The sequence below is a fragment of the Podarcis pityusensis genome (genome assembly GCF_964106645.2).
Source record: "Podarcis pityusensis genome assembly, chromosome: 9".
NCBI classification, from domain to species: Eukaryota; Metazoa; Chordata; class Lepidosauria; order Squamata; family Lacertidae; genus Podarcis; species Podarcis pityusensis.
The window spans coordinates 58766582-58789981 of record NC_138034.1 but is presented as its reverse complement, the minus strand read 5'-3'; the positions used below and the strand labels follow the sequence as shown (position 1 = coordinate 58789981).

General features: G+C 40.5%; 1 protein-coding gene across 3 annotated transcripts in view; it reads right to left on the bottom strand.

Annotated features, from left to right (window-relative positions):
- Positions 1-23400, bottom strand: part of UNC5C (unc-5 netrin receptor C) — a 342182-nt gene that overhangs the window by 144866 nt on the left and 173916 nt on the right. For all 3 annotated transcript variants that reach the window (XM_081020743.1, XM_081020744.1, XM_081020742.1), the window contains exon 2: positions 5562-5783. In XM_081020743.1, coding sequence (XP_080876869.1) covers positions 5562-5783 — 222 coding nt within the window. The remainder of the gene's footprint in view (positions 1-5561; positions 5784-23400) is intronic.

The window sequence follows — 23400 nt, the reverse complement described above, 5'->3', positions numbered from 1 at the left end:
GAGTTTCTTCTAATCCTTAGCCTTAGTAAGGTTTTACAGACTATTTTGTGCATTCAGCAGATGTGTTTGGTCTGGCCATTGCGCCAAAGAAAATATCCCTAAAAGCATAAGAACTGTAGTTGTCCATGCTTTGGTAACCTTCAGGTGGTATTGCTGCAATGAGCTTCATGTGGGGCAGTCCTTGAGGTTGGTCTGGTAGCTTCAGCTAATGCAACATGTGCCGGGTCAACTGTTCACTGTGGCAGGATATCGACACAATGTTATTCCACTGGTGAATGAACTCCACTAGCTGCTAATGAGCTACAAACTTGAAAAATGGTTTTAATCCTTATATACCCAATGGAGTCCTTTGCAGACATCTTGCAGAAACCAACATATCAGGAGATGTTTTCCACACAATATAGATATTGGGTCTTTAGTGATGTGGCACCATCCTTCTGGAATTAACCCCCTGCTGTTAAATACTGTCTTTTCAATGACTACTGAGGAGCTTGATCTCTTAAGTAGAGACTTTTCCCAGTCTGCATCTGTGTTAGAATTGTTTATAGATATTTTAATTGTTTTGTAATTTGTCTGCTGGCTGCCCTGGGCTCCTATGAGAGGAAATGTGGGGTGTAAATTTAAATAACAACAACAACACCACCACTGTACCATCAAGTAGTTCTGACTAGGATGTCCTTAAACAATATTCTTAAGAGTCAAGACTATCACAAAATTGAAAGCACAAACAAGACTGAGCTGCCAAGTAGCTTGCCAAGCTGGGTCTTCCTGTTTTAGGAAGTATTAACAGGGTGAGAGTGGAAGCAACTTGCTTGAGCTGATAAAATGAAGACAGGAATTGGTGAAAGATGCAGCAAGGCTTCTTAGAGTGCCCCTAGCATGGTGGCAAACTATTGGGGCTCTGCTTCAGGCAGAAAAATGTCTTTGGCTACTATGCAAATCTGAGATGCTGAAGTCCATTTTAAGCCACCGGATTAGTTAATTGGCTGCAGCACAGAACTAGTTGGCACAAAATATGCACCGCTACAATAAATGCATTTTTTAAAAAAATGAAGTTAAGTGTATCCAACATGCCAAAAGGAAACAAACAGTCAGGAAGGAGAGACGATCAGGGGTTTTTCTCTCTCTTTTGATTAATTTATAATGATTGCAAAATAATCTATGCTTCCACATTGGTTTATCGAGTCATCATCAAAGCTGCAAAAGCAGCTACGTACATGGAGGGTCTGTTGGCTCTAAGTCCTATTGGAGAAGGTGAAAGGAAGTATGGGTCAGATAAGTGGTGAACTTTGCTTCATTAATGTCAGAGGGCAATGCAGAGCAAGCTAAAGCTGGGCAAATCTTGCAAGATAACTTGCCCAACCTCTCCAGTTGCACTTCTAGTAACAAGATGTTTTAACACTAAAGGTCAATACTCTGGAGGATACCCATGGAACACAGTCTGGTCTAATATACTCAGGCATACTTTTAAGCACTGCACTTTACAAGACTTATATTGATATTAACTTTCAACCTTTAGTCAGCAAGTGGGTATAAGATTCTTTTTGTTAAAATAATTGGGCCTCAAAGGACATATATTTCTAGTTATTCTCAATGGGAATTGGGATAACTAAGGCACACTCTCTCCAGAACTTCTGCATCGTCAGTCATAGCTGAAATAGAATATACAGCTCTGCTGCTGTATTGATCAGTGACAAAATACGCTCATTCTTTCATTCTCGATTTCTCCCTCTCTTTCTCTTTCAGATACACTCTGACACACACAGGAATATACACAAGCTGCTGCACCAATTTCATCTGGCTTGGCCCTTACAGTGCTTCTGAGTTCATGAACATGTAATCCTTTACAGCCCTTAGCGGATTTCTCTCTCTTTCTCTCTCCTTATCTCTTTACCTTTCACAATCCCAGATAAATTGCTGTGCCAAGTACATTTGAACATTATGCCTTTATTTCACATTCCTGGTCCTTCATCCCTGTAATCTCTGGCTAACACCTGCCTTTTAGGATAGAATGCATGATCAGATTTTGCCATTCACACATGCATTTTACTACTTGCTTGTCTTGTTTCCCTTGTCATTGCTTGCTATTGGAGGACTTAGAAGAAAATCTGGTTCAAAACTGGCATTTCAGAAGCAATTTAAGATGAGCTTTGCTTCCCGTTACTTGAGCGTTGATGCAGATATACCGACAGGAAGGAGAAATGTGAATTTAATCTTCTTTCACTGGTAAACACTTATGGGAGGTTAGACAGCTATTTACAAGCCGGTTTATTAAGAACTTAAGCATCATTGAGAAAAATAAATAAAACAGCATCTACAAGCACCCTAAAATGCTGCATAATCTTGATTTATTGCTTTGCTTTCAAATGTGGCACAGCCAAAAAGGCTGTTATGTACAGCACAGCACTGCTGAGTTATATTACATAGGCAAAACCTCTTGGATTTGGATCGAGAAGAGGGAAACTACTTGAATTTGCATAGAAGAACAGGATTTTTACACTCATTACTAACTAGGACCACCTGGGCCTGGCATCTAAATGCCAACATGGAATTAATATGTGTGCATTTGTGTATATCCATGCCTATCCATCCAACTCTCTCTTTCTTTCTCTATGGCCTTATTTGCACATCATGGTAAACAAAACTATGTTTTCCAAAAATTGCACAAACATGGCGAGCTCCCAGAGAGGAACAGGCACCTGCTTTGCTCCTTTCCCCAGTCCTTCTAGCACAGCACCATATGGCATGTCATCCCAACCTGGATCATGGTTAAACATGATCTGTAACCATAGGACAAACCATGGCTATAGATTGTGGTTACAGAGGAAAGACTTCAGCCAGGATCTGGGGTTCTATGCTATACCAAACCTTGGCTGGGTTGTGTTGCTGTGCTAAAATGAGAACAGCAGGGGTTGTTAGCTCCTCTATGGAGCCAGAATATTTGCATGGTCCTGGTAAACCAAAGCTTGGTCTGCTGCGATGGGCAAACCAGGCCTAGATATGTGTGCGTGCATGTGTGCATGAATGAATAAGACAATTTCCTAACCATTGCAGTTGTGCTAATTTATCTGTTTCTTCTACATCTAAAAACCTAGGTATTGGGTTTTCCCTGCACCAGTTTAACTTAAGTGATTGTCCCACTGCAACACCTCACTGCTTTCCTATTCTCAAATTGTGCACAGCACTGCACTGTTAAAAGTGCATTTTTTATATATATATAAAAAACTGTGCAAATAAATGAGCTGAAACAAATAAAGCCCAATTCACATGAGACTTCCAAGGCATCTGGTGGAATTATTTTTTCTGAGTAATTAGGCCAAGTGCTGGTACAATTCCCTTATGGAAGAAATCACCTTCCTTGCTAGCCAGTTATTTTTCATTGCTGTCAGACAGCACTAAGCTCCACTTCTCTCTATCTTGTATGTGACCCAAAGTATATTGATTACTAATCTTTCAAAACAAGAGGAATCATATCATTGACACAAATATGTTTATGGCCCATGGGATGTTTTCTAAGTCTCTTAGATTTTTTCAAGATATTAAATGTGGTCAATGAAGTCAATGGGAGCCTTGAGCCCTATGCAGTTGTTATGTTGTGCATGCATTCATCATCCTGAATGGACGTGGAACGTAATGTCTGTTTGTGCATTCAGTCTCAAACTGCACACTTGAATCACACCATATGTAACCCAGTACAGTAGTAATTTTTCCCAACGTGTGTGGGAAGAACTCAATTACTGTGGCAAGTTTCACACTATGGTGTGCCTAACCTCCGTATGTTTATTGAACATGTAAGAGCAATCTCTTCAAATACATGTTCTGTACATGAGAAAACTGGGTATATAGATTTGCTTGACTCATGTCTTTGTACATAGTCTGTTTGGCATAGACCAATAAATGAAGGTCAGACCCATGAATGCCCAAGATTTATGCCATGATCACTATCCTGTTCACACACACACACATATGCAGAAATGACATGTACACTAGGCTGATAAAAATCTGCATTTTATGTCAAGGAAATCCTTTTGCATGCATCTGATTTTTGCCTGATGCATATATGATGACTGCATTTTAATTCTACCAGATAAACCATAATAATAATAATAATAATAATAATAATAATAATAATAAATTTTATTTATATCCCGCCCTCCCCAGCCGAAGCCAGGCTCAGGGCGGCTAACAACAATAAAACAGTACAAAAGTACAGCATAAACAACATTCTAAAATCATTCATTATAAAATTAATTAATTCAAGCCACTGGCAATCATTGGGCCAGAGCTCCGCGAAGATTGCCGAGGGAGGGAGTCAGGCTGTGCCCTGGCCAAAGGCCTGGTGGAACAGCTCTGTCTTGCAGGCCCTGTGGAAAGATGTCAAGTCCCGCAGGGCCCTGGTCTCTTTTGATAGAGTGTTCCACCAGATCGGAGCCACAGCCGAAAAAGCCCTGGCTCTAGTTGAGGCCAGCCTAACTTCTCTGTGGCCTGGGACCTTCAAGATGTTTTTATTTGAAGACCGTAAGTTTCTCTGTGGGGCATACCAGGAGAGGCGGTCCCATAGGTACGAGGGTCCTAGGCCGTATAGGGTTTTAAAGGTTAAAACCAGCACCTTAAACCTGATCCTGTACTCCACCGGGAGCCAGTGCAGCTGGTATAGCACCGGATGAATGTGATCTTGCAGCGAAGACCTCGTAAGGAGTCTCGCTGCAGCATTCTGCACCCGCTGGAGTTTCTGGGTCAGTCTCAGGGGCAGCCCCACGTAGAGCGAGTTACAATAATCCAGTCTGGAGGTGACCGTCGCGTGGATCACAGTGGCTAGGTCAGGGCGAGAGAGGTAAGGAGCCAACTGCTTAGCTTGGCGGAGATGGAAAAATGCCGCCTTTGTTATAGCTGCAATCTGCGCCTCCATGGAAAGGGAGGTGTCGAAGATTACACCCAAACTCTTAACGGACGGTGCTGGCACTAATTGCGCCCCCGCAAGAGATGGGAGTTGCCCCCCCAATCCCATATCACCCCGTCCCAGCCACAGGACCTCTGTCTTCGAAGGATTTAGCTTCAACCGGCTCCCACGTAACCATCCACCAACAGCTTCCAAACATCTGGTCAGTGTGTCTGGGGCCGAGTCAGGATGGCCATCCATCAACAGATAGAGTTGGGTGTCATCGGCATACTGATGGCAACCCAGCCCAAAACTCCGAACAAGCTGGGCGAGGGGGCGCATAAAGATGTTGAAAAGCATTGGGGAGAGTATCGCACCCTGAGATACTCCACACACCATAGAGATTAGGTTATAATAGGGTCAGCATTCTGTATCCTATTCTTCTTACTCATCAATACTTGTTGAGAGCTAACATTACCTGTATGTCATGGTGTGTCATGGTATCAGATTTTAGGATTTCCCCTGCTGTCTGTTTTCACCACCAAGTTATGATGAAGCACAACTCAGGAGACGTTTTGTTTTTCCAGCAGTACAGTAAAGAGAGATTACTTATGCAATTATATTTTAAATAATTTATCCAACATAGCCATTAGTACATTTTCTCAAAACAATAACAACTCACCAGATGTTTCATCAACTCTTTCATCTACTACATGGTCTTTCTGGTGGACCCATTCACTGTTGCATTTGAAGTAGATCTGGGTGGCAGGGCTAGCTTTACAGTACAGGTTCACAGGTTTGTTCTTCACGATGTAGGCCTCTTCAGGCTCAATGAGGAAGTGAGGAAGTGGCTCTGGAGGATCCGAAGGGAAGGTTTCTGGGAGCTCATGAAAAAAGTCATCATCTGCAAGAAAAGAAGTTGGAAGGGAAACATTAACAAGCTGTTAAATAAAATTGAATCTGAACTTGAAAGCTGTTTTTCAGCTTTCACTACAAGAAGAAAATAGAGATGGCAATCCTTACATGAATGATACATATTCTTAGAAGATTGCCCTATGAGCGTTTCGAATAAAAGATATAGCTGATTTTAAGACAGTTTTTGGGGGAATCATTATGACAAAACTGCAGCTATCCTTTCAAGCGGGCGCATTCAATTTTTCCCAACAGCAGGCTCTATTAACACACAGTTACAATACTGGTGACAATGAGATGTACCTGTTTAGATGGATTCGATGTGTACATCTGGAATACTTCTACATGTGGCCTCTTCCTTGCTGAGCAGCATTGATTTCTCAGTATCTTAATAATGTAAGTGTTTCTGTAATAATGATAACAGGAGTACGATGGCTTTGCAGGGTTGTATTAAGTTGTTTAACATTGATCAAAACACTTATCTTTTTGCTGTATGGAGTAGCTGACTGACTTACAGGTAAAAGGCCATTTATGTGGTATGTTTGGGTTAATCTCTGTTCACCATCAAAGATCTCATGGCTGAAGATTATATTATTCTACCATATGAGGAATTACCGGTAAATGCAAATTTTAATCTTAAACCATAGTCTAGGTGGCATTATATGCAAGATTGATGCCTACTGATTACAAATTTGGCCTAGCCGAACACTCAAAAACAATGATTTAATAGAAACTGAGAAGAATGAGACTAAGATCATGTGGGTTACTTATACACCTATGGAAGCCTACTGTAGGCCTTTCCTGAATCAACTGAGAATAATGCTGGTTAAGGTCTCCGGAGCTGATGCGTAGAATTCAATGTAGCAAAAAGAATATTGTTCTATCAGTGCAATCATTTATGCTTCTCCCGACACACACTGTTCTGACCTTCCAAAATGGATTTGGGGGAGGTGGGGGAGTGCATGGGGCATGGAGTGTGATGGGACAGTTGAATCCAGCCCAAGTTAACTGGGCCAAGGGAAGCTGTCTTATACTGAGCCCATATTGCTCAGTATTGTTTAATCTTTCCCAGTCCTATCTAGAAATTCTGAGGATTGAACCCAGGAACCTTCCGCATGCAAAGCAGATTCCTGAACTACATCCTTCTTTATCCACTGAGACTGCATCCATAAAACCCATCTCTGGTAATACAGGTGTAAAATATCTTACAGAAGCCAAAATCATCCAATGAGAGCAATGAGACTAGCATTAGGGTTTGTTTAACTTTGGCTGCAACCACAGTGAAGACAGTGTGCTATTTACAGTGGTACCTCGGGTTACAGATGCTTCAGGTTATAGACGCTTCAGGTTACAGACTCCGCTAACCCAGAAATAGTACCTCGGGTTAAGAACTTTGCTTCAGGATGAGAACAGAAATTGTGCAGCAGCGGCGCAGTGGCAGCAGGAGGCCCCATTAGCTAAAGTGGTACCTCATGTTAAGAACAGTTTCAGGTTAAGAATGGACCTCCGGAACAAATTAAGTTCTTAACCAGAGGTACCACTGTACTGTTAATGAATCCTCTTTTCTGTATTTTGCTCCCAGGATAACTCAGGATAGTCTGATTAGCATGGATAGGTAGGGTACCAGCATTGGATGGAGTCATAACTACAGGTAGGCTGCAGAGCGAGGGGCATCGATAAACATAGGATGAACATCTGTTACCCTTCACAATGACTACCACTCACCATGACTGGAATCCAGATTCAATTATGAACTCATAATTTCCTTTGGTTGCTTTGAGAATTATGCACAGGGATTGCAATTCGGAAGTGAGCCGACATCACAGACCCATTTCAATGAACCCAAGTAAGTTAACCATAATCCTCCTGCTCTGTGATCTCATAATCAACTTCAGCTTCTTACATCAGTATGGTAATTCCTTTCACTGAACTAAACTGCTGGGAATGAACTAATTTTCAGACAGCCTCATCATTCTCCTTTGTTAGAATCTTAAAACAACAACAACAACCATTCTGTTCTTTAAAGGGGAAAATCACAGTGATTCACAGGGAAAAGCTCACCCCGCTGGCTTTAAACTCTAGCGTCAATATGCAAGAGTCTCCAAGATGCCCAAGACAAACAGTTCTCACAGTGGTAAAAGGATGAGGGAGCAGTAACTATTGACAGATCTATCAGTAAGAAGCTGACAGTCCTGAAGGCCTTATTCAATCTCCTCTTTTCTGCCTCTGAAGCAGTTATCGTTATAGGCAGTGACCGACGCCGGAGATGATCAATAAAAGTGCCACAGAATATCAGACTAGAAATACTGCAGAAGGTTAGCTCTCCCCTTCGTGTCAGTCTTCATGAAGATTAAATGTCAGTCAACTACCTTTCTTTACACTAGATATACCTATATTTTCCTGTGTCCAGAATTACAGAGGATATGAAAGACTCTTCCTCCAGCCACAGCTTTTGTAGACAGACAGATAAAGAAAGAACAATGACAGATGAAAGGGATTGGATAGATTGCTACCACGATATCTATCTCCATAGCTAGAGTTACACCATGTCTTTATTGGATGTAGGTAAATCAAGAGGGTTTGAGGTTTCATGGACCTCCGAAGCCTCTCAAACTGTATTAGAAGAATGCAAACCTTTCTACAGTCATTTAAAAGCACAGTATTTAACTGTTTATGAAACACAAATCAATAAAAAAGTACAGTACTGTCATTTAAAACACTGTATTTAACTCTTTTTGCAATCAAATCATTTTTTAAAAAAATAAAATAGCAATAAATTCATGTTGCTGCATACAGTCGCACCACTACCGGGAGTAGTATGGTAAAGAATTGGAAACGCCCCCCCCCCAAGAACCGGTAAAAAAGCTTAAATGTCCCTGAAAAATTTAAGCAGTCTGCAACAAAACTCTTTTTGCTTCCTACAAAATCCCAGAGGAAACACCAATTTGACCTCAACATTTTCCTTTAAGTGAACTAAGGTACCAGGGTCTGTTTACACATTGCCAAAAGAGTTATTGGGAGTCCTAAACAACTTAGGCCAAGGATACTTTAAGAGGGCTGCCTGAGCCTTTATATCTCAAGAGTTCCCTGGGAAGAGGGTTCAAACAACTTTTGAAATTGTAGCTCTATGAGAGGGGGAAAGGTCTCCTAACAACTCTCAGAATGCTTGACAAACTACAGCTCCCATGATTCCTTAGGGAAAATCTTACCATTTAAAGTGGTATAATATTGCTTTAAATGTATAGTGTGAATGTGACCTAAATTAAGCCAAAGTTTGGTTTAGCATGTTGCTTGAACTGGGAATCATGGCTAAGCTCTCTCCTCAGTAAGTATGAGTCCACACATTCACAGCGGCTTGGTAAGTCAAGGTCTGGCGAAGCGTTTTGTGTGATCTAGCAAAATGAGTGAAAGGAGGCGTTTTAATGCTGATTAAAAATCAATATGATCATTATCAAATATGAACACTCTGCCTGATTTGCAGATTTTGGATTTGTTTAGGAAGCATATGGCGTAGTATCAACGGGGAACTTACTATGGTTTAAACTGATGTGTGTGTGTGTTGCTGATTTTCAGTTGCCTTATTTACATCTACCCCACCCTCTCTTTAGACATTCTGTGCTCGCATCCCCAAATACTTTTCAAAGATGCAAGCAGAAAGAAGATTATGAATAAGACCTCACATACACACATGCACGAAAACAAAGTATAAAGTGTAACCATTAGAGATGCGTCATCCCCCCCCCCATGGCCTCAGGGCACATCTTTTTCTTCTGGTCATTTAATTGCAAATCAGCAAAGAGACAGATGGAAACTAACAAAGCAGGCATATGTTTTATAATTAAACAAGTATTGCCTTGCTAATTCCTGGCGACTGCAAAAAAAGTATTGTTTTTCATTGAAAGCTCCCAACACATTTACTGAAGATAATGTTCATAACCATGCTATCAAAGAGTAAACTAGAATTTCTCAGCTGTACTTAAAGTTCCAGATTTGTGATATATAGATCTCTGACAAAGAGCCTTCTTTCAAATAAGGACCTTTCACTGACAACATATTTTACTTTGTTCTTTGAGAGATCAACTCTGCAATCCTTTACCTACTTTCCTGGGAGTACTGAATTCAAGGGTGCTTACTTTTGCTACCTGTGGACAAATGCTGGCTCCCTCGGCCTGAAGCGAGATGAGCGCCTCACCCCACAGTCACCTTTGACTGGACTGAACCATCCAGGGGTCCCTTACCTTACCTTAGCTTTGCCTACTTTTGAGTAGACATAGAAGTAGGATTGCACTATGAGAAAACAACCACCCACACAGCATTGCTGAGAACAGAATGGCATTCATTTTACACATTTGCCTCAAAATGTTTTTCAGACAAGCATGTTCTCATTCATTTGCAGGGTTTACATTTTTCATTATTCACCAAGATAATAGCTGTGCAGAAGAGAATGCCTAATAATGGAACAATGATTGGATTTTTCTACACCCTATGAAAAAAGCACCCAAACAATCAGATGGAACATTCTCATCTCCATCAGCATTCCAGGTCTCTAGCCTACACATCTGCTGCACACCGCTAAGGAGTAATAGGCACAGCCTTATCAGACTGATGGAATCAATGCGGGAAACTCAGTTTGTGCTTTTCTGGGTTCTCAGATGCGATTAGATCTCCTGAAGCAAGAGCACAAAACGTTATTTCCTTTTCTCCCAGGCAGACAAACTATGTCTTTACAAGTTCTGTTTCTGTATATACCTTAGATAAACAGCTATAACGGTGGGTGCGAGGGGGAGAGCAAATCACAACCTGGGCATGCTTAAGCACAGTTAAAATGTGCCCTCGTATCTCGCTGTTGCTGTGTGATAGCCTTGCTATAATCCACAAAATGTGGAGCATTAATTCAACTCACCTGAATCAGAGCTAAGGCAGAAACCTGCTTTCCTTGTAAATGAAATGATAACTGGACAGTCTTTGTACATGAACAGGGGGCTTCTCCCTCACCATTAACTACATCGGGACATATATACATCCGGGATTCACAAGAACACTACAGGGCAAAAGGAGTCTCTCATTTTGGTCAGCAAGCACTGCCAAGATTAAAACTTACATTCTGGCATGTTTGAATGATTTCAGTGGGACACTTCACTGTAACTGGATCAGCAAGCGGGAATAAGGCAGAGTAGAGAGAAAAAACAAACTGAAATCGCTTTACCACACTGGCACAGCCACTTCCGTTCTAGGAAGCACAACCCAAATGCTTTCCCAGGACTTCACTGACCACAATCTTCTTGGGGCTGAGCACTGAGTTCTTAAAAACACAAAGTAAATGCAGTAAGGCAATAAGGAGAATGCACCTAGCGCAGTTTGCTTAGTTTCACGTGACCACAGTACAGGCCATCAAGGGAGTGGATTTTAGGACATGGCTAATAGGGATAAATGCTATTGTTACATCTGAGGTGCCTTTTGGATTTTCTGCCTCAGGCAACAAAGTATCTTGGGCCCTCTCTGGAATGCAGCCTCAGCCTGTTTCCAAAGCTCAAAATGTTAAGAATACTTTTAACGTTTCTAGTAAATCCATTTTCATTCTATCCAGTGTTCCAGAATGCCCTGGGTTATCCATTTACTAATCCATCACAGGCCTTATAGTAGACAGGGAAGAAAAGAGAGCAAACTCTAGACAAAAGAACCAAGGAGTCCAGTTGTTGCTATATTTAAAGACCCAACAGGAGCATTGCAGTATAACATTTATGTACAAAGGAACACTAACAATAGAAAGTCAATGTAACTTATGCTGGTGTAATTTATGCTAGCACAAACCACCCCATTCCAAACTCGATTCAGGAGGAGTTCAACTCACACTTCCTATTTTTCTGGCCTTTTTCTGCTAAGGTGCACGGTCACATGACCAAGCTGAAAGGGGATTGGTATAGGTATAACTCTCTCCTTTCTCCTTCCCACCATGTCCTTGGAATGTCCTAGCTTAGCCAGGGAAGCCAAAGATCCACCAACTCCAGGCTTTCTCATTCTGGTAGATGTTGGGTTTGGATTGTGCTGTAAGCCTATTCTACATACTGATTCCCATTCCTAGGAGTTCCAGGCCTGCAATCTACTACAAATGCCATAACCACCATGTTAAATTGTTTTGCCATGATATTTTAGTAAACAATAAAACAGACAGCAAAAAAGGCAAACGTTAATGGTTGCAGCGCTCATCTAACTTTACTGGCTGAGGGAGCTGGCCTTTGTCCGCTCCGCAGACAGTTTTCCCGGGTCATGTGGCCAGCATGACTAAGCTGCTTCTGGAGAACCAGAGCAGCGCATGAAAATGCTGTTTACCTTCCTGCCAGAGCAGGACTATTTTGACTGTAAGCCTCTTTGAATGGGCACATGTCCTGAGAAGCAGCCAAGAAATATTTTAAATACTTAAATAATAATAATACAGGTTCCATACACCAATATATTTATTTCTCTATTGCCAGACTTGTCGCTACAGAGCTAGAATAAATTCTCACCCATTCACATAATGTATCTTTTTCTAAATCTCAGGGATTAAATTATTATTACTTACATCATAATACATATGACTATTATCTTCCTGAGATCTAAAGCAAATTCTTCTCAAATGGAATTTACTTTGGGATGGTTCAAGAGCAATTTAAAAGAAATAGCTGCCAAGGTAATTCCATTCGCTTTTGGATTCCATCGTTCAGTGAAATCTTTTGCAATACATTACAACAAAGGCAGCTGGAGTTAACTGCATGTTTGGGATTTGTGCTTAGTTTTTAAATGTTATGATTAAAGGGTTTTCTGGAAGAACAAATCCTGTTTTGTGTGAAATTAACAGCAGGTGCCACTTTGGACAGGCAACTTTATTAGGCAGGAGATAATGTCTTGTTTTTAGTGTGTTTCTTTCCAAAGGGACTATTACTCACTAGTGCTTAAAAAAATGCAACCCTCCCTTCTTACAACCAGCCAACTAAAGTAGGTAAATATGTATGGCAGCTCGTAAACTCTGTCACAGAAAATCATATTTCAAATATTGGTAAGTTCTACATATTCCTTACAATTTTTATCCCACCCTTCAGGTATGGTCAGTTCATGTGTATTATATTGTCCACAACTCCATTTTACCTGCAAAAGAAAAGCTAAGAGATTGTGGCAGACTCGGTAAACTTTATGGCTGAGAAAGAACCCAGGTCTCTCAACATTTCATTAAAGGTACAACATTTCATTCAAGCTGCTCTTCTGTCTTGCATAATGCTCTAAAACATAATGCTCTAAAACAATGTGCAATGCAACAAAGGGTCCAAGTTATTCACATGCACAAGAAAATTTAGGATTTAGGACATGTACATAAGTTAGCTCTTGCTTTTGGGGTGCAAACCTACATAAGATCTTATTTTATTTTGTGAACCACCCTTAGACCTGCGGGTATAGGACGGTATATAAATTCAATCATCATCATTATCATCATCATCTTACAGTCTTACTACACAAAGCTGCTGAAGGCTAAATCACACCACCATTCATTTTTCATCATTAGGGTGGGGCACATTAAAGCAGTTTCTCACACCAACATGTTTCCACCAATTACAAATTAGGTATAGCTGGCTAACCAAACTATAAAAAATGTTATGGACTAGCAGGGTTTTTTTTGGGGGGGGGGGCGCTTTCTGCAAGACTGGTGTAAATAAGACTATGGAAAATGCAAACTTCTGCAGGTCTTACCTGCCTCATCACCTGAAAGCAATTGTTCCAGGTGACCAGGAACTGGGGTATTTACAAATCTCTCCTAGCTGCTGTGGCAGAAATTCAATAATTGGCTGCCAACATGGAGTTGGTTTGGCTCAGTTTATCAAAAGAACCTCATTTGAAAAGAAAGGTTGCCATGTCCATTTCAGGTGTGGGGGGGGGGGAGAGATGCTATGGAAACTTTCTTCTAATTATTACAAAGCTTTGCATGGATATTCCTTTGTGCTGTCACCTTTTCTTTTTATTTGTTTAAGACTAATAAAATATTTAAGCTCTAAAAATAAAGGAAATGTGGATCACAAATTGAGTAGGGAACTTTATCTGCGCAGCTTTTCTCATGCAACAAAAGCACGTATTCTGTAGATCATAAGCACTCAAAAGTGTGAGCTCTGGGCACTTTATCTAATTAGGAAACTGACACTAGTCAAATTAGATGTGGTTGTGATGTGACGGCAGATTATGAGCAGTTCAGTATCATTAATATAAGGTGTTCACTTTCCTTGTATAACTGATTTTTAGATTTGGAGGGGCAATGACTTGGCAGAAGAATTCAGGGTCAAAAGATACGATCTCATCTTTTCAATTTGCTCGTAAAGCTTGAATGCATTATTCCATTTGGCTTTTGTTTGTTCTCCCTAAAAGCCTGTCTTCTGAGCAGTTGGAGCTTCTGAACCACCTGCAACACGAGAAATATTTTCTCTCTCTACCACCATTAGTAGTCCTAATGGTTGACACGGGGTCACAGAATTATTGCACCTCTAAGCAACATCATTTCCTTCCCAGTGTAAGGCTTCATTTTTCTTTGACACATTAGTCCTGAAACTGCTTCAGGCTCTTGACCCTCCTTTAACCTTGATAACTAATTAAAGATGGACAAGGCTTAGGCTAAAATAGTTTTTGTTAAACCTATTCATTCTTAAGTCCCCTTAAGGCACACTTTGTCACTTAGGACACAATTTGGCATATTTACATGAAGATGAAAGCTGATGCTAGAACACAGAACAAGGAGAAAGAGACACACAGAGAGAAGTATAACTTTTGTGGCGTCTGTTATATATATGGCACTCAAAATGTACGTCCAACAAAAATGCTAGGTTTTCCTACTAATGCTCTCAAGCATGTGGTGTAAATTATCCTAGAAGATGATATTCCTTTACAGTCATAAATGAGGTTGTTGTTCTTTATCACAGCTGATAGCTGGGCACAGAACTCTGATAGATGTCAATATTAAAGTTTGTTCATTATAAAGATATACTTTGCTCTTCTACAAACATGCCTTGTTCACACAAGGTATTTTCCCCAGGAAAATATTAACCACATTGAGCATTATGCCCAGTGGAAAAATATAGGACCCTCTGGGGTTCTTTATAAACTCAGTAATAGTTTGTGCCATTAAATGTGTATCAAATGATAAATATCATGCTGAATATGCCACTTTCTAGAGTATGCAGTTTGGCCAATAGATCCATATATGTCTGTCTGTCTGTACTACTTTTAACCACATCTAGGTATTAAAGCAGCTTACAAAAAATAAAAACATACAATATGCAAAATTTTAAACATTAAATTTTAAGCATCAAAGAATAAAGCATCAGAACAGCATTCATAAAGGACTCCTGAAATGAAACTGCTTTAATCTGGTTTCTGAAGCCCAGCAGGGACTATGCCTCCCTGATTTCTAATGAGAAGGAACCCCAGAGTGGTTCCACTGCAATGAAGGCATGACTTCTCATTGACATGCGTCCTTAAGATACCCAGGGCCTAAGTTGTTCCGGGCTTTGTACCCTGGTGCAAGAACATTGAACCTGGCCCAGTAATAGGTGGGAAGCCAGTTATAGCTCTTTTACCACCACTGTCATGAATTGGTGGTAGTCTATTAAACTGTATTACTTGAATCCCATTTCCACCAAGCTAACTGGGCATTATTTGGCAATCACATGCCAAATATAAATAATCAAGTGTTGTGTGCAAGCTGGGGGCGGGGGGAACATTACTTTGGTTTTTAATATTTGAGTAGTGCTCTGTGCAAAGCCAAAATCTGATGCCCCTGCCTCTCGCCTTCTGTTCTGCTCAACTCAACTCACTATTTCATAATTGTGATGCCCTGCGGCACATCCTAGCCTCAGCACCCAGTGCAGCGGAACCGGTCGCACTGCCCTAAATCTGCTTCTGGTACAAGCAGTTAAGAATTACTTCTGTTAGCATTCACATATTATTTGTCTAGAGTTTTGCATCCCTCCTTTTTTAAATAAAAAGAAGATGGAACCAAATACTTTCCCTTAATATAGGAAACATAATCCTGAAGAAGACAACACAGAAAACAGCTTGTTCAAAATTACACAATATTCTAGCTCAATTAACATGGCTTGCATGTAATATAAATGCATCTTCCTTATGATCAAGCATTACTTTTTAGATGTCATCCCATTACTTTATTCCTTGAATCCTAATGGTATGCATTATTTGCCCGACACTAGTTATCTAATGCACCTACTGCCAATTTTGCAAGAATCATAAATCCTTCTCTTTGTGACTGATTTATTTCTGCATAAGTCCCAATTGCATTAGAAGTCCATTAGTGACATTCTAGAGAGAAGGCTGGCAAGAAAAAAGCCCACACTTAAAAAAACTAATAAATATAATGACTATCTTAATATTGAATTAGGCAGTCTTGTTCTCAAGCAGTAAGATGTTAATTACGAACTCAAAATAAAGCTTCGAATAGAAATGCAGAATAAGCAAAACCAGTACATCATTGTACCCAGCACCATTCCCAAATTCAGAGTAATAGGATCAACACTAGGGTGAATGGGTTTTGGGTGCATGTTGGTTTACAATTATATTATACAGAAGAGGAACATGAGATACGGTCCTGGTTCAAACTATGGCTTTCCAGCCCTGTACAGTGGTACCTCTGGTTGCGAACAGGATCCGTTCCGGAGCCCCGTTCGCATCCTGAAGAGAACGCAACCCACGTCTGCGCATCTACGTGTGCGCGGGTCGTGATTCGCTGCTTCTGCGCATGACGTCATTCTGAGCATCCGCGCATGCGCGTGCAGCGAAACCTGGAAGTAACACATTCCATTACTTCCAGGTCGCTGCGGAGTGCAACCCGAAAACGCTCAACCTGAAGCAACTTTAACCCGAGGTATGACTGTACAAATATGCTGGTTCCCACAGAAGAACAAATCGTGGCTAGAGATTGTGGTTAAGGAGAGAGCATAACCATAATCCTAGGTTCAGATGGTATGCTATGCCAAAGTTTGGTTCAGACACCATGCCAAACAAGTTGCAGTTTCCTCCCTGGGAGCCAGCACACTAGCACTGAGCCTTTGTTTGGCATAGCACTACATGCAAACATGGCAATGATGAGCCTTATGTTTGAATGCTTCGCCATAGAAAAAGGAGAGAAGCATTCGAAACTAGCTTTCTTGTGTGCTAATTTACATGCAGGCAACTTTTGACTTGGATTTCCTGTTTTAATCTTCCTTCCCCTGCCTTTCTACCTAAAAGCAACATTACTTTTCTGGGCTTCTTCATGTGTAGACAGACTCTAAAGCAAATAAAAGCTGATCGTTATATAACCATATACACATACATGGTGTATTGGGAGTCAAGAATACTAATAAATGCGATTTTTTTTTAAAAAAAAAATGGATGTAAAATCATAGGCGTAAGGAACCAAAACTCCAAATAGTGTGAATAAGCTGGTGCTTAAAAGACATTCCTGAAGTGACCTTTCTTCTTGCAGATCAGATTCCTTATTTGAAGAGCTGTACATAAAGCAGCTCTTTCAGTCCATGTGTTTATGTACAAGCGGGCACACTTTTCCCTCTCCATAGCTCTGCTCTCTCTCAGCCACCAGCAGACTCAGTAAAACATTCAGGAATACAACTACTGCATTGATGTTAACACCCTATGGTTTCCCCTCCAAGATTTAAACAGCAATTGATTAATTTCCATGCTCACAGTGGGGCATTACAATTCCATCTGGCTCATATGACTGAACAGAAGCAATCTACAACCACAAAGCTAAAAAGTTCACAAAAGTGCTGTAATCCAGGACACTATCTGGTTACATACTGCAATGCCTCACCCCCTGCAGTATCTAATTCTATCATCTCCCCCTTTGTAAAATCTTACTAATTTGCTATCATCTGCTTCCATTCCTCCTGCCACCCCAATTGATTTAATTCAAGGGAAGATTTTGAATCAGGAAACGAACTGCTATAATTTGCCCTCCTGGTCTAACACTCCCTTCTCCACACTGTGGTTCAACTCAAAATCTTATACTTTATTCCCCTATGTGGTTGACATCAAAGTTAATTCCAAAAAGAACATGTGGGCAGGTATATGACATATACTTGCTAAAGGGAAGAATTCAGAAAACCATGCACAATACTAAATCAGGCTGCTTGCATGTGTCAGGAAGTCTTCCATTCCACCAAGCTGCAAACAGAAAGGACATAAGAGAAACACATATGAGAGGCCCTCCCCAACATTCACCTAGTGGCAGCCATTCCATCTGGATGTGGATCAGAGAGAAGGGAAGGGAAGCAGGGCAGTTCCATCAGTGCCGCTGAGAAACCAGCTATCTCTGGCTCTTCCTCAACTCTCAAGTTAGATGAAGCCATTCCATTACACTAAGTGAATTTTTTCCATCCAGGTCTTTGCAAGAAGTGTGGCTTTGGAAACTGGTGTTTGGGTGTATTTTTGTTCTTCTTCCTCCCTGTGACTTTTTTCCTGTTGTGTCGCACCTTTTAGATTTTAAGCTGGAATTCATGGATGGGCTTGCAATTCATTTCCTTATTATCTGTAAGCCATGCTTTTCTGCTGGAAAGCAGGATAGATATTGTTTTGGCTGGAAAGTAGGATTTAAATAAATTAATTGATATATGTATGGGGGGCGGGAATACAGTCCACCCCTAGTCTAGGCAGTAACAACTAGACCATAATCAAGACATGAGACGTCAGTTTCCAGTTAGGATCATAATTTTGTTCTTTATGGTTCTTTTGTTCACAAAGGTTTCTGTTGAAAGATTTTTACTTGTTTTCTCTTCACATACTCCCCACATGTTACCTTTGCACATATGCAATTACAAACCCCTGGTCTGAAAAACAACAACACCCAATGCTAGGAGTCTGGCGCATGCAGTAATTTTCCTATGGCCTATTAATCACTATCTTTTGAAGAAGAAATTAAACCATTCCTATCAGTTCAGGGAGCATATAACAATGAAAGATTAGATATATTTCTCTTGTAAGTGCAAATGTACATTAATTATGGAAGAATAAAAAAAGACCAGAGATAATTTATTTAAAGATTTGGGTCAATTTGTTTTTAATATTTATTTCGAGTTATTTAAGGAGTTATTTAAGGAGATTACTTAAGGTACTTCTTAGCAAAGCACACACAGTTTCATTTCTTCCTTGCAATCTTGAGCATTGATCACAAGATTTTACTGCAGAAAATGCCCATATGGGAAAGTGCAGGTGTGGCTCTCACACTCAAATTTCAAAAGAAATTATCTGACCCTTGATCAAGTCAACTGAGTCAAAACATGCTGCCCCAATAGGATTCTGAACCGAATCATTATCAATGATTCCTCTCATTGATCCCCCCCCCCCATACCTCATGCCCCAATCCGGCTTCCTTCACATGTAAAGTCAAGCTATGGTTTAGCGTTAGTTGGTTCACGTCCCCTAACCATGGGTAAGGCTTTATCATTTGTTGATTTTTAGTTATTTCATTTATATATCACTCTGCATAAGAAATTCAGAGCGGTGGTTTATAGAATAAAGACAAGGTCACAGCTTATCAAGGGTCAAGCATACTAACCACAGTTGGTTGAAAACGGATGCAAAAGGTCCCAGATACTTCACAGCTACACCAGAGGAAGACAACAAAGTGGAGAATGCATGAGTGGTCCTGCAGCTCCTGCCCCTGATCCCACATAGAGGCAGAGCCTCTGCATATAAGCTGACTGCAGATATGTAGTATGCAATAACTGTTTGATGAGCACTTATGTACATACAGCCTATACACAAAGAGGTTCTGTGCAAAAGGGACAAAGACAATGAAGCTGGAGGCAGGGTCAGAGGGCACATTCCTGCCCCCCTATTAGTTACCTGCACAGGGCTCTTTATGAGAATGTCCAGAAGAGTGACAAGATGAAAATATCACATTACTCCTGAGCACATCAGCATAAAACTTCACTGGGTGGCATAAGCTAATTTAAGTCTTATGTAGGGTCTGAGATCAGAGGCCAGCCTCAGCATCCAATCAATACCCACCATCAAGCAAGCTTTTGATTAGACATTTGGACCACTGCTCTGAGCAGCATAAATATAAGGTCAGCTTAGCCAGGTTCATTCAGCAGATTTCTAATTTGCAGCTAACAGAGCAAAGCAACATTACATCAGGTTTCAGCAAGTAAAAGGTCACACTGCATGGCTACATGGATCTTTAGGAGGAAAAGTTTTAAGGCGAAACACGTACATGATTAATGAAAGAGAAAGTTTTAGGCCAAAAAGGCCATTTTTCTTGATCCGATTGTACTCTCATAAACACTTCATCATAAGTGGCAAAGTCACAGCAAAAGTAAATTAATACCTCATTTAGAAAGAGCTGTTGTGTGCTTCGGTGTTAATATGGGTTGTACACAACTGCACTTCAGTGTCCAGTGTTTAGGGAAAGCTAAGTGTTTTGGTCTGGTTCCCATTCTAGTCTTTGTTAGCACTATGGCCAATAAATAAGGCTTAACCTTTTCCCCTGTTAAGCGGGGAGGAAACTTAACCTACATGCTTTGCATGAAGAAGGTTCTAAGTTCAATTACTAGCTTCTCCGGTGAATAAGGATCAGAGAGCACACATGAGAGAGCTCTGGTTCGGACCCTGGATAGATGCCACTAGTCCAAATAGTCAATACTGGGATGGATGGACAAATAGTGTTTCCAAAAGGCTGAGATCCCAAGGGATGTGACATACACACAATATTTGCAGAGCATTTTGTGGACCATTCTTGAAACGACTTCCTAAATGAATCTCACAAACTATTTTTAATCTTTTACACCAGGGGTGGGGAACCTTTGGCCCTCCAGATGTTTCTGAACTGCAACTCCCATTGCTTTTTTTGGGCTGATGGGAGTTGGTGTTCCCTGCCAACTTTGGTCCACGAGATGGTACCACAAAATAGCACATCATAAGTTGCAAATTTTGGATATCTAGACATCTTATATTTTAGCCCAAATTCTCCCTGATGTACACATTTTTGTGTGCAATTTCCCCTAATATAATGCATTTTTGTATGGCATTTTAACCAATATTTGCATCTTTATGCATACCATTCCCCAATATAGACATTTTTTGTACAGTACATCAACTGGAAACACAGTTATGCATCAAAACATTTGGAGATATATGAAATTCAAAGCATAACTGTGTGTGAAATTGATGTATTGTTTCAGAAAGTGCATTAAAATGCAAACCTAATCAAATTTCTGCCCCAACAGTTACTATCCAGGTTCAATCCTAACTCAGCAAACTCTGAAATGACCTTGAGAATAAGAGCAATTGCACAAACAAGCTTCGTATAAGAAAGATCAAGGGTTCTTCTGGTACTCCTCTACCTTCAGAAGTTGGTCCAACTGAATGAAAAGTTTTGACCTTATCTGTTTTCTATCTGAAGGATACCAGCAGGTATTTGATATATATGAATGAAAACTGGGTGGGGGGGTGTTAGGAAATATGCAGGAGCAGAGTGAAGAACGAGTTGTTCTACATGACAGTTCATTTCTGGAGAGCTAAGGAGATTAATGTCTTCACCTACAGCTCATGCATTACTGTCCCCAGCCATAAAGAGATGAAATGTTGTCATGTTCAGCAGGTTGTTCTTCATTGCTCAAGCAGAGAAGGATCGTGAGGTAGCTGCTTTGCCGAACCCCAAAGCCATGGAACAGAATGTTCAATTAAGAAAATGATGAGTACAGAGAGGCACTTAAAAAATAAATAAATGCTAAGTTCCCCAAACAAGTGGATTCTAAGTGTGAAACCTGATCCACCCACAAATTATTCTGCATTTTGGTTGTCAAATTTGTTTCTTTCAAACAGTGTCAGGAAGAATAGGATACTGAACACACATGCACAATTTTGGTGGTGAGCTCTCTAAAACAGATAGCCATCATCACAGCACCTTAAATTTTATTGAATTTATTCACAATATTTTTATAATGCCTTTAAGGGCTTTTTTTTAAAAAAAAACCCCATAACATTAAAATTAACTAAAACAGCAGCATTTAAATATCATGCCAAATAAGAATGAAAATGTTAGTAAGTCACAGCTGTAAAATATAAAATATAAAACCAGCAGCAATTAAGATCAGGCTTAAACATCGAAGCCTGATTAAAAATAGTCAGGGAAGGATCTCAGTGTACCTCACATGTAAGGACGAGGCTACCATATCTTAAGACAGCAGTTCCATAGTTTTTAACTATGTATTGTGTGAAGCACTACCTTTCATCCTCCCTAATATCCTTCAAATTAAAACTCCCAGGATTCATTGAGATTAGCAAGGAGACATGACAGCCAGGCTTGCTTCATTATCAAGCTGTTTTACTCAAGTGGTCACAGTTGAAAACCATTCCTCATTTCCCCATCATACCTTCCCATCACTTTACTTTTTTCCTGAAACCACTTGGACCTCAAAGGCCCATCAAATCTCTGTCCCTTCTTCCTTAGGAACTCAATCACTACTCTTTTAATTTCCAAGCCTGCTACTGGCCTCCTCCACCACCCCATCCCATCACTGAGACAAGTCAAGTCTGCTTCTCTGCTTCTGGATCAGATTGTATGTAGCTGGCCAGCACCCACTGACTGATTATGTCAGCTCATTGTGTCTCAAGCAAGAGCAAAGATATGTGCATTCACAGCCTTAAGGATGTAAGAGAAGCTTGCTGGATCTAGCCCATCTAGTCCAGCGTCCTGTTCTCACAGTAGCTGCCCAAATGCCTATGGAAAGCCATGAAGCAGAACCTTCCTCTTATCCCATGACTGCTGAGTTTACAAGGGATTATTTGGGGATATGGGGATGTGCATGCTATCGACAGCTTCAGGCTACGTAGATACTAAATAACAGCAACATTTTGACATCATTGTTATTGGGCTTGCAGTAGTAACTGTGTGGTGAATTCTGGAAGGAAAGCTTCTACTGAGAGTATGGAAAGGCAACTTCCATTGTCAGCACAGGTACAAAAAGCAAGCACTCGGGGTTGAGCAGAGAACAAAACCTGATCCACTTAAATGTGGGCTCAGCGGTAAGGTGTACTTTTAATGAATTGCTTAATGTGACCCTTTCACTATGAGAACAGCTGGCACCATAAATACGGTAACCTAGCTTCTGAAATTCAGTTGGGTGTCCTTGTTCACGTTAAAGGAAATGAATAGACTCACATACAAGTGCTACAAAGGTTCTGTTTAGAATCCCAATATAAAAGGATGCAATAGTCACAGCCATAGGATTATAAAATTGTGCTTGATAATAGCTCTGGAAATATTTAAATCAGTTGGAGCACCAACGGCCAAGACTATTACTGCCATTATCAGTATTAATAGTACTAGCAGTACTGATGACAATAGTAGTAGTACTGGTAGTAATAATAGTAACAGTCTCCCCTGCCCAGGTTTTCAGCAGAATTCTCTAGACAGCATAATCTGATTTATGAAAAAATCTGTAAAAGCAGGGAAAACAAAACTCAGCATACATTAAGCATTTGCCCACTGCCAACTCATCCCAGTTCCTTGCTTCTATTGACAGATTTGCTTCTGAAGCAATTAAATATGCACAACTCATTTCTAGTACAACTTG